The sequence below is a fragment of the Puntigrus tetrazona genome, unplaced genomic scaffold (assembly GCF_018831695.1).
Source record: "Puntigrus tetrazona isolate hp1 unplaced genomic scaffold, ASM1883169v1 S000000095, whole genome shotgun sequence".
In the NCBI taxonomy this organism is placed as follows: Eukaryota; Metazoa; Chordata; class Actinopteri; order Cypriniformes; family Cyprinidae; genus Puntigrus; species Puntigrus tetrazona.
Window position 1 is genome coordinate 213,246 of NW_025047772.1, and position 15,986 is coordinate 229,231.

The following is a 15,986-nucleotide window of genomic DNA, read 5'->3' on the forward strand; positions in this document are numbered from 1 at the left end:
TTGGGAGTTGAACCTTGCTTAGACTTTCATTCTTTTTGTATATTTTAATCCCAGATGTGTGACAGACGTTCATCACCATTGGTGTAAAGAGTTCATGAGACAATTTAAGACTCAATCTTTTAATGGCCAGATCTTCATCATGGCTGACAAACACAAGGTTATCCTCCAGTTTCTCAGCATCTTCCAGAGCAGACATGGTAGAATGGAAGTGTTCTGGAAAAGATCTACATGAAAGTACCTCGGCCAAATGGTACAAATATGCTTTCTCAAACTTAGTGAATGAAGAAAGCTGGTGAACAAGCTGGTGTTATTAAGCCAAAGGAGGTTAACTACTAACCAAACTCTCAGAGCCTTGGTTTATTTGTACTACAACTAACAGCTCTACAGCTTTTGAGAGGAAACCAGGGATGATTCAGTAGATTTTGATCTTATTTGTAGCATCACAAACACTTTAAACAGAAATGCAAATAAGAAATGAAATGTTGGTTTTTACATTTCTTTTGTCAAATAAGTGGAGATGATGCATAGTTTGTCAATCTATAGAATGGATGAGTTACTTGCAAACATAATTTGCATTAGTTACTTAATGCATGCTCTAAAATTGCTAAATATCTACTGCTCTGTTGAAATGCAAAAGACAGATTAAAATAAAACAAATATTGAGTACCTAAAAAATTTAAAAAGTATATATTTAATATTAAAGAGTTACATGAAGTTAAATGTTTTTTCTGCAAAACACCACAATAAATGGCACAAATATTGGCATAAATGTTGAAGAAAAAGAAATCTGAAAAAGTGCTGCGAAATTCTGGAGGAACTGTTACACAGATCACACAAAGACCTCATCGACTGGTTTAGTGAGTCTCCCAAAACTCTCCTGTTCACTGCCAGAAATGTGATCATTCACATTAATTTTAGTAAAAACACAAACTATATCATGAACATGTTTTTAAAGTGTATTGATCTTCAGTGTTACTTACCGAACTGATCTGGATTCTTTAACCACAGGTAACAGATACTGAAGAACTTCATCTCCTGTATGTTGTTCTCCAATAAACTGTTCTAGATCAAAGACATTCATGTTCATATCTGATGTCAGCAACACATAAACCAGAGCTGACCACTGTGAAGAGGAGAGTTTGGTTTCTCTTATTCCTCCAGATTTCAGATAATCCTGGATTTCCTGCATCAGTGAATCATCACCCAGTTCATTCAGACAGTGAAACAGATTGATGGATTTCTCTGAAGAGTGATTCTCACTGATCTTCTTTTTGATGAACTGAACTGTTTCCTCTTTGTTATAGGAGCAGCTTCCTGTCTGTGTCAGTAGTTTTCTTAAGAGAGTCTGATTGGACTCCACTGAGAGACCCAGAAGAAACCTCAGGAAAAGATCCAGGTGTCCATTCTTACTCTTTAGAGCCTCATTCACAGCTCTCTGATGCAGCTCAGATAATGAATTATATTTATTTTGGTAAAATATCTTGGACAATAGACTGTGTTTGGTTTGGTTGAAAACATTTCTCTTCTTGTTTGTAAAAGAGAGATGCACATATAGAGCTGCTAGATGTTCCTGAAGGCTCAGATGAACAAAGCAGAAGACTTTCCCCTGAAACAAGCCCAGCTCCTCTCTGAAGATCTGAGTGCACAGTCCTGAATAAACTGATGCTTCTGTCTCATCAATGCCACACTCTTTCAGGTCTTCATCATAGAAGATCAGGTTTCCTTTCACAAGCTGCTGGAAAGCCAGTTTCCCCAGCTTGAGAATCATGTCTTCATCTGTCACGTTCTTCTCATAGTCTTTCTCATGTTTGATGTTGGTCTGAAGGATCAGGAAGTGTGTGTACATTTGAGTGAGAGTCTTGGGAATCTCTCAATCTCTGCTCGACTCAAGATCTTCTCAAGAACAGTGGCTGAGATCCAGCAGAAGACTGGGATGTGACACATGATGAAGAGGCTCCTGGAGGACTTCAGGTGTGAGATGATCCTGTCGGCCAGACTCTGATCACTGATCCTCTTCCTGAAGTATTCCTCCTTCTGTGGCTCATTGAAGCCTCGTACCTCTGTCACTCGATGGACGCACTCAGAGGGGACGAGATCAGCTGCTGCTGGTCTGGAGGTGATCCAGATGAGAGCAGAGGGAAGCAGATTCCCCACAATCAGGTTCATCAGCAGCACATCCACTGAGGCTGACTCAGATATATTACGCAGTTTCACTTTACTCTTAAAGTCCAGAGACAGACGACACTCGTCCAGACCATCAAAGATGAACAACACTTTATATTCATCGCTGGATATTTCCATTTCTTTAGTTTCAGGGAAGAAGACGTGAAGAAGATCTGAAAGACTGAGTGTTTTGTCCTTCATCAAGTTGATTTCTCTGAAAGGAAGTGGAAATATGAGCTGGACGTCCTGATTCTCTTTCCTTCGGCCCAGTCCAGGATGAACTTCTGCACAGAGACTGTTTTTCCAATGCCAGCGACTCCTTTGTCAGCACAGTTCTGATGTCTTTGTCTTGTCCAGGTAAAGGTCTGAAGATGTCACTGCATTTGATGGCTGTGTCCTCTGTTGCTTCTCTCCTGGATTGTGTCTCAATCTGTCTCACCTCATGCTCATTATTGATCTCTCCTCTCTCACTCTCTGTGATGTAGAGCTCTGTGTAGATCTCATTCAGCAGTGTTGGGTTTCTCTCATGTCGCTGTTCCCTCACACAGACACTCAAACTTCTTCAGCAGATTTGATCTAAGTGTGTCGAGACTCCTCTCTTAAAATCTAAAGACTGAATCACAGATGTCTCTCTTTCATAGACACACAGCTGGACTCTTCTTCTGATCTCTTCTGATGAACTGAACTAAAACAGAAAACAGAGAGATATTCAACATTTCATACAGTGTATTTACAAAAACTATTGACTTAAATTTAATAAAATATGATAATATAAATTGTATATCAAAACACCATATAAGTGTCATACCTGAGTCCAGGCTGTGAATCTTCACTCTTAAACTTCATTGGCTCATCCATAGACCAGTCACTCTTCATAGACACACAGCTGGGCTCTGCTTCTGATCTCTTCTGATGAACTGAGCTGAAACAGAACAGATGTTATACTTTACAATCAGAATCATCTTAATATATTACAAGATAATTGTATTATTCTTGAAAAATATTTGTATGTAAAATAAATTATAATAAATAAACTTGTAAATGTTCATGGTTTTATTTCTATAAGAGAAAAGCTTTATTGTGTTCCTCAAAGTACCTGCAGGCTGGAGAATACTCTTCATCTCCAGATGTTTGTGTTTCATTCATGATGGATCTGAACAGTTTGATCTTCAGCACTGACTCTAGATGGAAATAACAGACAATCACAAAAAGTACAGTAACTACTTAAACAATGGCATGGGTTTATCTATTAATAAATGTAGAAATGAATCTCGCTCAAGATCACACAACGAACATGAAGATGAGATATTGTCTTTATATTAAAGAAAGACATGAGAATGCATGAATATTTAATGAAATGCATTTATTACATTTCATATTACAGTGTATCTCAACCTTATTACAGCCGTTAAAAACATGGTAAAAAATGTGTAACAACTGCAGGATACTATCAGTTACACTTTTTTATGCACGATTTTATAAAAGTTTAAAAAAGTGTTTTTAGAAGATTAGAAAGAAACATCTTACAGTCTTATGAGTCCTGTTTGTTCATATTTGATCATGTTTCATGAGTGTTTCATGATTAAGACAGTATTTAATCTTTACTTACATGAATAAGGAAGTGTCTTTCTGCTCCACAGCTGAAGACTTGCTTTGATCAAAACGTTCAGTTTCTAGACAACTTCTCAAAATGTCTTTGCTTTCTCATGAAGTTTATGTATCTTCCCACAAGAACAAATAAAAAGATGAATGATCAGTTTTTGAGAATGAAGAAAAGTTCTTACGATCAAGTGTAAACGTCGCATGTAAAACAATCTGCTTTCACTTTCTTTTTCTCAGCAAGGTTCTTCCTGTTTAGAGCAGTGCTGAGGCTACGAGGAGAAGCTGGTCATTTTACAAATAAACACAATTTATTAAACGATCATGATAATAGCTGACTTATTTCACTATGTATATACTTATTTTAAAATTGTTTTCTTGATCAAATACGGGTATTTTCCTGATTTCCCCTCTTTCTATTGGAGGAAATCACACACTTGTCACACCGATGATTCGTCAGTTTCTGTTAGTCCCGCCCATAATGTTAAAGGTACAGTTCACCCAAAAATAGAAATATTCCGTCATCATTTGCTCCTCAATATTAATATTATGGTCTTTGGTGTCTCCCTGTGGTCCTGTTTGGTATCACAGCTTGACTTGTTCTAATTAATTATTTAACATGAATTAAAAATAAATAAATAAATTGTATTTGAAACACAGCCAAGAGAAAAAAAGAGCAAGCCAGTGTTTGTGTGTGTGTGTGTGTGTGTGTGTGTGTGAGTCTGAGTGTGTGTGTGTGTGTGTGTGTGTGTGTGTGTGTGTGTGTGTGTGTGTGTGTGTGTGTGTGTGTGTGTGTGTGTGTGTGTGTGTGTGAGAGTGTGTGTGTGTGTGTGTGTGTGTGTGTGTGTGTGTGTATACACTGGAGAGTGTGTGTGTGTCTGTGAGTGTGTGTGTGTGTGTGTGTGTGTGTGTGTGTGTGTGAGTGTGAGTGAGTGAGTGTGTGTGTGTGTTTGTGTGTGTGTGTGTGAGTGTGTGTGTGTGTATATACACTGGAGAGTGTGTGTGTGTGTGTGTGTGTACACTGGAGAGTGTGTGTGTGTGTGTGTGTGTGTGTGTGTGTGTGTGTGTGTATACACTGGAGTGTGTGTGTGTGTGTGTGTTTATGTGTGTGATCAAAAAAACAAGAAGACAGCAGTAAGTATAGAGAATACTCGTGCATTTAAAAATGCAAAATCAAAAGATTTTAATGAAATAAACTCACTATGTTTTACCACATTTTATTTGTCATAAATCATTAAAGTCATAAGAATATATTTTTTTAGATTACATTGTATAGAATGTACGTATTTGTTAAACGTTTTATCTTCCATGTAATAGTGAATGAAGATGATTTTACTTTGTAAAATATAAACGATTTTAATGTATTCTGCTTGTTTTAATAGTCAGATAAAAAATAATATGTATTTTAATGATAAAATAAGTCAAGTAAATATTAATTATAATCTAAAAAATTATACATGTTGTTTTGAATATATTATTATATAATAATTATATAATAAATTATTTAATAAAATATAAATATGTATTATTATATACAATATAATAAAATATATATTTTTAAAAATAGTACTTTAATCGATTAAAATGAATTAATGTTTATTATATGCTTTACCTTTAGCGTTGTCATTATTTTTTTAATATTTATTACATTATTGAATAATGAACTTGACATTAAAACCACATGCATTTTCAACCGTTTCTAAAATTAAAGAGTTATTTTATTATTTACAAATCATAAATCATACATAAGCATATATTTATGCTTTTATTATATGCATGTATTTTAAAACACAAACTATAGCAAAAAATAAAGTGCGATATTTGAAAACATTTTTATGAAAATTATTTTACTTAATGATGATATATATATAACATTTTTCTTTCATGCCAAAAAGCATTAGGCTATTTAGTAAAGATCGTGTTTCATGAAGATATTTTGTCAAAACCTCATTTTTGATTAGTAATATTCATTGCTGAGAAGTTCGTTCAGACAACTTGAAAGGAGGTTTTCTCAGTATTTATGTTTTTTGCTCCCTCAGTTCTCAGACAAATAGAGTCTGATTCACAACAAACCATACATCAGTGGAAAGATGATTTATTCTGATCCACCCTGGCTTTTGTGCTCCAGGGTTACATATTAGTTTATTAGTAAAAGAACAGAAAACACAGATTCATGCGTCAAATATTAGTGTATTGGTGAAGTACTGGAGTTATTGATCATGTTTGTGTTGGGCTTTAATAAGATGGATGGGTTTCTTAAAGCTTAATTGCTTAATTACTTCAAAATGTATAATTGATATATATTTTTACGACTATTGGTGTTATAGAATCAAACATTCATCCGGACTCTGAACCGTAATATCTGTGGAATACTTGCTGCAAAAGCACCTCGGCAGTTTCCCAGGCTGTGGGTAATTTAGGCAGAGGTATAAACCTGCACGATTTGGAAAACCGGTCAACAACCGTGAGCACTGTGGTAAATGAATTGGAGACCGGTAGATCAGTCACGAAATCGATATATGAGACCATGGTCTTTCCAGTATGGGAAGAGGATGTACGAGTCCTGCTGGGCGCTGATGAAAAGTTTTTGTGATGTTGCATGTTTCACATTGTTGAACAAAGTGGATAGTGTCAGTGCGGATAGTTGACCACCAGAAGCAATTGCTGACTAGCTGAAGGGTTGCTGTGATGCCTGGATGACCAGCGCTGGGGGTATCATGAACCCAGTGGAGAACTCTTGGTCGTAAAGCTTGAGGCACATAGGTTCTGTTAGGTGGGCATGCTGGTGGAGCTGACGGTAGAATGGGATCTCGAGCAAATTCGTAAGGGGTGTTCTCGAACTGCCTGGATAGAGCATCCGCTTTAGTATTCTTTGAGCCTCGGCGATATGTGACTTTGAAGTCGAATCGGGAGAAAAACAGAGGCCATCTGGCTTGTCGCGAGTTTAGACGTTTGGCGAATTGGATGTACTCAAGGTTTCTGTGGTCGGTAAGGATAGTGAACGGTAATTAAGCTCCCTCTAGCCAATGCCGGATTTCATTGCAAGGAGCTCTCTCTCCCACATCATAGTTGCGTTCAGCTGAGTTAAGCTTGCGGGAGAAGTAAGCGCACAGAAAGAGTTTTGCTGGCTGCCCGTGACGTTGAGACAAAATAGCACCAATACCCACATTGGATGCTTCAACCTCTACTATAAACTCCCGGTTGGGATCTGGGTGATGATGTATCGGGGCGGATGTGAACTATTCCTTAAGCAGATTGAATGCTTGGATGCTGGCGGGTGAAAGGCGATGTGATTTCTCTTGACCAGAGAGGTGAGTGGAGCGACTATACGATATACTAAAATTGCGAATAAACCTCCGATAAAAATTAGAGAAACCCAGAAATTGTTGTAATTCCTTGACTGTGGTAGGGCGAGGCCACTCCACGACTGCTTTGACCTTGTGCTTGTCCATCGTTACCCCCTCCGGACTAATGATATACCCCAGGTAAGCCACTTGAGTCTTGAGGAATTCGCATTTCTAAAGTTTAACGTATAGTTGGTTGTCAATGAGGCATTGCAGAACAGTCCTGACGTGATTGACATGAGCATCAAAGTTATCTGTGTATATGAGAATGTCGTCCATGTAGACGATGAGGAATTGGTTTAACATGTCTCTGAACACCTCATTCACAAAAGACTGGAAAACAGACAGACTGTTTGTGAGCCCGAACGGCATAACGAGATATTCGTAGTGCCCGGATGTTGTGGAGAAAGCCATCATCCATTCATCTCCCTCTCTGATACGGATCAGGTTATAAGCGTTTCGGAGGTCTAACTTGGTTCTGTGGAGTTGTTCCAGGGAGGCTGGTATGAGTGGCAGCGGATAGCGGTATTTAACAGTGACCTCATCCAGACTGCGATAATCAATGCAGGGCCGAAGGCTTCCATCCTTTTTCTTAACGAAGAAAAAACCGACAGATGCTGGTGAAGTAGAGGGGCGGATGAATCCCTTGGCCAGTTCATCCTCAATGTAAGATTTCATTGCCTCTGATTCTGGTTGTGAGAGGGGGAAGACACGACCACGTTGAGGAATGTGTCCAGGCATGAGGTCAATGGCGCAATCATACGGACTATGAGGTGGTAGAGTTGAGTTGCACCTCTTTCACTGAATGCAATGGCTAAATCTTGATATTCAGCAGGAAGTTCGGGTAGATCGGGTGACCTTTTCTTCAGAGGGATGTGGCTTGGAAGGAGATTGATGCAAGGGGGTGTTCAGGCAGTGCTTGTGCCAGTTTGATGACCAATGTGTTATTTGATGATCGGCCCAAGATATGATGGGGTTGTGAGTCTCAAGCCAGTAGTCCAAGGATGATGCGATGTTTGGGAGAGTGAATCACAAAGAAGCGGATAGATTCCGAATGGAGAGGGCTTGCTTGCAGAATTAGGGGTTGAGAGACAGATGACACATTTCCAGGTCCGAGTGGGCATCCGTCTAGCGCCGCCACTGCCACATGGGGTTCACATGGAATGAGAGAGATTCCGTTAGATTCAGCAAATGTTTTATCGATAAAATTGCCTCAAGGCTCCTGAAACAATGAGGGCTATGGCAGTAATCCATGTCCACTTCACTTTTAGTTGAACATTGATTTCAAAAGAATCAGAATGAGTTTGGGATCTCACTGAAGCAGCTTGATGGCACTGAGGACGTGTGGGGCAAGAAACTCGGAAGTGTCCAGCTTGACCACAGTAAAGACACAAGCGTTCACGCATCCTTCGGTCTCGCTCCTCAGAGTCTAGGTGGGTTGAACCGATCTGCATGGGCTCAGGTGCCGATGATCGAACAGGGGTTTGAATTGTGGAACTTGCATACTTGCTGCGGCGTGCTCTGAGAATATTATCCAATTTGATCGCGATCTCCATGAAATCCTCCAAAGTTCTGCTCTCATCGCAACAAGCCAGTTCAGTTTGCAGTTCGGTGTTTAAGCCCTTTCGATACAGCAACTTGAGTGGTGATTCCCCCCAACCTGATTGGGCGGCAAGCGTGCAAAAGGTGAGTGTGTAATCGACTGCAGTGTTGTTACCTTGTGAGAGGGGGCGAGCAGCTGTTCTCCAGGTTCCTTTCCTCCAGCTACATGTTCGAAGAACTCCCTGAATTCATGCATGAAGTCATTGTAAGATGGAAAAGACATACGGCGAGCCTCCCAGATGGCAGTGGCCCATTCGAGCGCTCTCCCAGTAAGCAGCGAACAGATCAGGGCAACCTTTCTGTCTTCTGTTGGGTATAGACTGGGTTGTTGGTTAATAAACAGGGAGTATTGTAACAAAAACCCCTTACATTTGGCGGATGATCCATCAAATTTGTCGGGCAGACTGAGACGCGGATTGGGTTTGGTTGAGGCGGAGTCACGGTTGGTTGAGCGAGTTGAGCGGCATGTTGACCTGGATTAACAGCAGAGAGGGTTAACGTTTGGATCGATCTCACCAGTTCCTCAGTTAACGTGGTGAGCTTATGAAGCTGTTGCTGGTGTGTGGCGAGCATAGTAGCTTGGGACGAAACTTCTGACATCAACTGATACATTTCCGCTGGATCCGCTTGTGGCGAAGTCTTCTGTAACGAAGGGTCAAAGACAGTTTGATCCATATGCGACGAGGTTTATTCGTGGTCAGGCAGGCAGGGTCAAACAGGAGCAGTCGGTACAATACAAGGGAGATCCAAAAGACGTAAACGATAACAGGCAAAAGGCAGAGAACAATCAGAGAACAAACACAATCCAGCAACAGGTAATCAAACACAGGAATAAACGCTCTGAATTGCATCCAAAACAAACAAGACTTCCATGACGAGTGTCCGTGAGGAAGTTTTTTATATGGGGTGTGTAGATGGGAAACACCTGGCAGGGCTAATCAGCCCAAGGCACGGGGTTGTGGGAAACTGAGTCCGTGACGGTCAGTACTCGGGTGAGAGCTCCCTCCGGTGGCGGTTGGAGAGAGCCAAAGAGGTGCTGTTTGTAACAAATAAAAGCCATGTAACTAATAGGATATTCAAAAAAGCATGGAGTGAACGTCAAACAGTTGGGAGGTAATGTAATTGAGCTGATTTCATTTTGGTGCAAAAAAAATCATAAAAAGCAAATCTGTGAACCGTCTTTTCAAAAGAATATACATAAAATAACAAAGCATTGCTATTCACTGTGGAATCACTTTAACGCTATTGTATTGTATTTAGCATTGCTCCTGCTGTGCACTTCACTGCCCCACTCCCACAGAGAACAGTACAAAGTATTTGTAATATATGTATTTTTTTATTTTTTTTTAATGCATTATACAGACAGTAGGACAAACGGTAGAAGTTAAATGCAGCTCAGGTCTTCAGGAAGGGGTAGTCTTAGAGACAGTGGATGGCTGAGAAGTAACTGTATCAGATCCAATGGCAGTTTAGAGTCTGATGTTCAGGGGCTGCCTCAGAGGCAACGGAAGTTTCTGTTTTAATGACAGTCTCTGAGACAATGGCAGTCTGAGAAGCATTGGAGGTGGAGTCAGACTGAGGCAGTGTCGGTCTGAGTTGTAGTGTCAGTCTGAGTTGCAGTGTCCATTTGAGAGGCAGTGCTGGTCTATGAGGCAGCGCCAGTTTTAGAGAGAGTGTCAGTCTCAGAGAAAGAGTTAGCTTCATAGGCAGTTCTGGTCTGAAAGTCTGTGCCGGTCTCAGAGACAGTGACAGTCTGAAAGGCAGTGTTAGTCTGAGAGACAGTGCAGGTCTATCAGGCAGCATCAGTTTCAGGGGCAGTGTCAGTCTGAGAGGCACTGTCAGTCTCAGAGAGACTTCGGCGGTCTGAGAGACTTCGGCGATCTCAGAGACTTTGGCGGTCTGAGAGACTTTGGTGGTCTGAGAGGCTTCGGCAGTTTCAGAGACTTCGGCGGTCTCAGAGACTTTGGCGGTCTCAGAGGGTTCGGCGGTCTCAGAGGGTTCGGCGGTCTCAGAGGGTTCGACGGTCTCAGAGACTTCGGCGGTCTCAGAGGGTTCGGCGGTCTCAGAGGGTTCGGCGGTCTCAGAAGGTTCGGCGGTCTCAGAGGTTCGGCGGTCTCAGAGGGTTCGCGGTCTCAGAGGCTTCGCGGTCTCAGAGACTTCGGCGGTCTCAGAGACTTCGGCGATCTGAGAGACTTCGGCATTTTCAGAGACTTCGGCGGTCTCAGAGACTTCAGCGGTCTGAGAGACTTCGGCGGTCTCAGATACTGTCGCAAAAAAGAAACAGGCAGGAAATATTATACGGTTAAATCTACTTCAATATTACCAGTATAACAGATAATGGGATTCAAATTTTTAATTGCACATTGAATATAACTGGAATATATATTTTTAATGATGAATTTTGAATAAATTCTGTGACAATGAAAAATTATTGAAGTATCAGTGATATATTATTTTAAAAATTAAACAAAGATGTATTTTATAAATTTGTATCCAATTTGTATCTTAATGTTTCCATTTCAGCAAAGGGTAAACAAAAAGTTATTTTAAAAGCAGTTTGATTTTCTGTGTTTCCTGATGTCCAGAAGGCCCTCACCTTCTTTGTTCTCCTCCAAGTTCATTGTATTGGGTGAATCTTTCTTCATTCTGGTGGAGTACCACCACATCAGCAGCAGACTCGTGATCAGCATGATTGGGTTTTTGCTGAGGACCAGATGAAGTCTTCTGATAAATAATCAACAGTTTTTATTATTAAACGAGCAGAGCAAATCAACATTCAACTGAACAGATTGGGTTTTGAGTCAGACTCTGAACATTCTAATGTTTCTTTTATGATGTCATGCTTCCATGCTCTCAGAAAAAAAGGTACAAAAGCTGTCACTGGAACGGAACTGTTTCAAAAGATGCACTTTTGTACCTGAAGGGATCTTATTGTTAGTACGCACTAGAACCTGTTACATGTTACAGTAGCACTGGACGTGTACATACGGTATTAATACCTAAACAATATCAAATTGCATCTTTTAAAAACGTACTTTTCCTGTATAAAAGTATAAGATATAAGAAGTGTTCCTTCTAGTCCTTTATTTGTCTAATAATCTGATTATCATTTCTAATCTGTCCTCAGTCTCTTCTGCTTTTAAAACAGTAGAAGTTGCTTTCGATTGCTTCTATTGTCATCATTTGAGGATCTCTTTGGATAAAAGCGTTTCTATCCCAGCAAGCTCAGATGTTTTTTGACTCACTAGGTTTATCGGTATCAAGGTGTATGATTCCCGAGAGCTTCAGACTTCTCTCCAGATTGAGAACAAACCACCATGTTCAACCAAACCTGTTCTGTTTGTGTGCTGTGGATAGGACTTGTGTCTGCTTGTGTTACATACAACCAGTAGATGTAAATATATGGCCAGTGTTTTGTGTGCGTTTGATCTGATATCTCATATAGAAGTGTTCAGAGCTAATTTAGTTGAGCACCTGGAACTAAAACCGTTCCTAGTTCCCGTGAACGTGCTAAAACGTGGGTAGCTCCACCATTAGTTCAGGGTCTATGAAAAGGTTCCTGTGGTGTGAAAGGCCCCGTTGTGTTCTGAAGATCAACAAAGACCTTCTGGGTTTTGAACGACATGAAGACGAGTAATTAATGACAAAATATTCCTTTTTGGGTGAACTATCCCTTTAATGTATATCAGAGCAGGACGAGCAAATATATATTTACTTAATGTATTTATAATATGTAGATTTGATACAGTATGATAGTTTGAAGTGTATACACACAAACACAGCCTAGAAAAATATATATGTATATTATAGTGATATATTACAAAGTGATAGAAATGTTTATGAATGTTTTCAGCTATATAAAACAAGGAGAAATTTAGTTTTTACATTTTTAGCTGTTTCTTGTAAAAATGTACTGCAGGTTTGACATGTACTTTTAAATTTCTCAAATTATATTCATACTTGGTCCATGAATATACTTCAGTATAGTTTCTCATGTATGGAAATGTATTTTTTTAACATGTCCTGTACGTTCCCTTCTTTTTTTTTGAGGGAACACTTATTCATATTTGCTTTCAGTGTATTGTGGAGGAACGTCTGCAGGATGTTGATGAATGAAAGAGCTGCTGGTCACGGGTATCTGCAAGAAAAGAAAAAAATAAGCACTATATGATTAGATTTATTGCTTGATTACTTGTTGATAATTTTAAATACATTTTCAATACATCATCATAAATAAATAGAGATTTATACACGTGAAGAAATAAGATTTCCATTGATGTAGGGTTTGGGACAGGACACTTATACAAATATACAATTTTAAGGGTGCAAAAAAAATGTTCACTGGAGCCGTCACGAGGAAAAGTTTACCAGTTTCTGTTAATCAAATGTACATAAACTTTCAATAAAACATTCAAGTCTCCCAGTCATTGACTAAAACGGCGTAATAAACAATCCCGTTGTTAGATCTTCTTTAGATAAAACCAGATCAAAACACAAGGTATTTATAACCTATAAGCTCCACGTGGGATATAATCATGAAATCAAAACAAACTGTATTTATTTGATTAGCTCACGTTGAAATTATTGCAGTGAGAAATCCTCAAAATATTACTTTGCCTTCGTAAGCTTTCATCCAAATCTGAAAATGCTCCTCTCCTCTGAAACATGATCTTTACTTAATATTGGGCTGATTTTGAGCTGATTTCTGACAATCCTAGGTTATTTCCCAATCATCTCGTGGTTGTGAGGATTATCTGGTCAGATTTTCCTGCGGTGTGTTAAGAGTGACTGAATCTGCTTAGAAGAACATCGGAGGCTCCCCGAAAGCGAATAATGCTTTCTAAAGCTTTTTTTGATTTCAATTAAAAGTCTAATTAAAGCGGTGCTCCAACGTCTCTTACCTCAGATCTGTTCAGATCCTGGAAACGAACCACATTAGACGACTGTGGAGGTAAAACCTGAGCAAACTGCACCTTTGGAAGAAATACAGTAGTGTTTTATGCCTTTTACTGTGAGATACCATACACTGCTTTCAGTAGTTCAGCTTTAGAAAGCTCACTGTAGCACAAGACTCGCTTTTAGGAGGAATTTAAGGAAGGAAAAGCAAGATTGTAAATACTTTATTGTAACGTAGCGTTTGAGCTGGAGAGGGGAAGTCCTGATTTGACTCACGACTCACCTGAGGAGGACAGCAGCAGGCGTCGGCTTTACAGGCGAACGCTGACAGACAGATGGAGATGATGAACTCAAGCACGGAGAATATCAGCAACACACCTCTGATTCCCTTTAAGAGAGTCTGAGAGGAAAATCAACATTAAACCCTCTTAAATATAGCTAAATATGGTAAATTACCATTTTTACCATCCATGATCTTCATAGAACTTTGCATGCTTGTTAACAAATCATCAAATGTGATATCCTAGTAGGACCTATAAGGGCCAGATTTAGAGTTCAAATGAACATATATGGCCCTATTTTAATCTAAATGAGATTAATCTAAACTACTTTTGCTCTTTGAACGCAGGAAAGCAGCCCTGGCACGTAGTCGAGATGTGTTGTCCCTATTCTCTTAAGTAATAGGGGATTTTGGATATAAAGTGCAATAAACCAATCAGATTCTCCTCTCCCATTCCCTTCAAGACTTTATTTTCAGCTCCTCAAAATAGTGACGCACTTTAACATTAAATGTAAAACAATTAATGCAAGTTGATGACATACCTCATACTTGATTTTCAAATAACAGTCAAAATCACCGCAGTAATTCAACGCTGCTATAACCAAATCTATTAAAAGTAAAATGATGGCAATGCCGGCGGTTATAGCGCTGAAGATGTTCATTCCAAGGGAAGCCCTCACCTACAGGCGTAAAAACAACAGAACTTTAAAACAGCGTGATAACCAGGTAATGCACATACAAAAGTATAAGAAGTTCGATTAAATACACACTTAATTCTTAGTAGAGGTCGACCGATTTTACCGATTATCCTCAATTTGATTACGGAAACCGTCTGCATTTAATAAAAAAATAAGTGTTTAATCTCGTCGTTATACACCACCATCACTCCATTCTCTTATTTTATTCTGTATGGTTAAAAACAATATATAAATAAAAGTGATTTCATCCACAGAGCTCAGCTTCTCCAGCAATGGATGCAGCACAGAACACTATTGATAACCGATAGTTTAACAACCAGCTATCGGTGCCGATTAATCGGCAAAACCCTACATGAATTTTTCTCAACACTTCCAGAAGAGCCGTTAAACCTCTTTCTGTACTTCCGGCACGGTTCTTCGTACCCTTAAAAGTAAAGTGTTGTGCAGCACATACCAAACACAAACCAGAGCGGGAATTCATTTTGTTTTCGGCGGCGATGCAGAGTGAACTCGCGCTGATGTACTGAGAAGAGAAAGGTTCAGAAAGCTCGGGTTGGAACATGTAACTTTATTTCGTGAAAGACAGAACACTTAATGGTGTAGTAGTTTCTTACGATGAGAGATCCCCAGTACGAAAGACCACTGTAGATAAAGATGGGTTCTGCGTGAACTGAAGACACAATGCCAAACAGAAGAGTCATCACGCCGATCATTACCTGGACCGTCTGTGAGGGACACGGACGACAGAAGAGTCTCTCGTGAAGACGAACAATAGAAAACATACAGATTTACCTCAACTGTAGACTTGATCGTGCTGGAAAAACATCTAAAAAACAAAAGAATCATTGCATGAATGTCACTGTGCTTGCAGATCACCCCGAGGGCTTTGGGTTGTCCTTTCAGAAACGCTTGAAGGCCCTGAAGAGGAGCAGCAGGAGCGGCGGGGAGCGGCGGGACAGCGGTGGTGTGCGTCGTCGGCTGCAGCTGGATGACGAGGGTTGAAGACGTCACGGGTATGACCGTCTGAGACATCCTCCTACGGACCTGAACAGAACCAAAAACATGGAGGCGGTCACCGCCGAGGAGATACTGAAGCCCGGGTTCATGTGGTAGCTGTCACGAATAGCACCTCTGTGGCTCTCTCCGACCACCACCGGAGGGAGCTCTCACCGGAATACTAATCTCTAAGGACTACATTTCCCACAACCCCGTACCTTGGGCTGATTACAGCCACCAGGTGTTCCGCATCAGCCAGCCTTTATAATGGACTCTCTCACGTTCACTAATCGCGAAGTCTTGTTTGTGTTAACTGCAATTCTGAGCGTTTATTCCCGTGTTTGTTTTCCTGTTGCCGATCTGTACCTTGTCTACCTCTTGTGATTGATATCTGCCTGCCTTTTGACC

General features: G+C 40.1%; 2 protein-coding genes across 2 annotated transcripts; both read right to left on the minus strand.

Annotated features, from left to right (window-relative positions):
* Window positions 1-243: 243 nt before the first annotated feature.
* LOC122332487 (protein NLRC3-like) lies at window positions 244-1,866 on the minus strand. Its single transcript, XM_043229808.1, has 2 exons — window positions 981-1,866; window positions 244-884 (listed from the first exon to the last, which is right to left on the minus strand). The coding sequence occupies exons 1-2, from the start codon at window positions 1,844-1,846 to the stop codon at window positions 830-832; spliced, it is 921 nt and encodes a 306-aa protein (XP_043085743.1). The 5' UTR covers window positions 1,847-1,866; the 3' UTR covers window positions 244-829.
* Window positions 1,867-12,765: 10,899 nt separating this feature from the next.
* Window positions 12,766-15,688, minus strand: LOC122332489 (membrane-spanning 4-domains subfamily A member 4A-like). The gene is made up of 7 exons (XM_043229810.1): window positions 15,459-15,688; window positions 15,197-15,307; window positions 15,037-15,105; window positions 14,427-14,564; window positions 13,888-14,004; window positions 13,610-13,681; window positions 12,766-12,846 (listed from the first exon to the last, which is right to left on the minus strand). Exons 1-7 carry the CDS (start codon window positions 15,612-15,614, stop codon window positions 12,766-12,768), a joined length of 744 nt encoding a protein of 247 aa, XP_043085745.1. The 5' UTR covers window positions 15,615-15,688.
* Window positions 15,689-15,986: the final 298 nt, after the last annotated feature.

What these genes read in the sequence shown, in the direction of transcription:
- LOC122332489 (XM_043229810.1), bottom strand. Translation starts at nt 15,614, where the DNA reads ATGTCTCAGACGGTCATACCCGTGACGTCTTCAACCCTCGTCATCCAG. An exon ending in GACAACCCAAAGCCCTCGGG is followed by an intron (nt 15,308 to 15,458) that starts GTGATCTGCAAG and finishes TGTCCCTCACAG; the next exon opens with ACGGTCCAGGTAATGATCGG. An exon ending in AGGATCTGAACAGATCTGAG is followed by an intron (nt 12,847 to 13,609) that starts GTAAGAGACGTT and finishes CTTTTCTTGCAG; the next exon opens with ATACCCGTGACCAGCAGCTC.
- LOC122332487 (XM_043229808.1), bottom strand. Translation starts at nt 1,846, where the DNA reads ATGTACACACACTTCCTGATCCTTCAGACCAACATCAAACATGAGAAA. An exon ending in AAAGAATCCAGATCAGTTCG is followed by an intron (nt 885 to 980) that starts GTAAGTAACACT and finishes CATTTCTGGCAG; the next exon opens with TGAACAGGAGAGTTTTGGGA.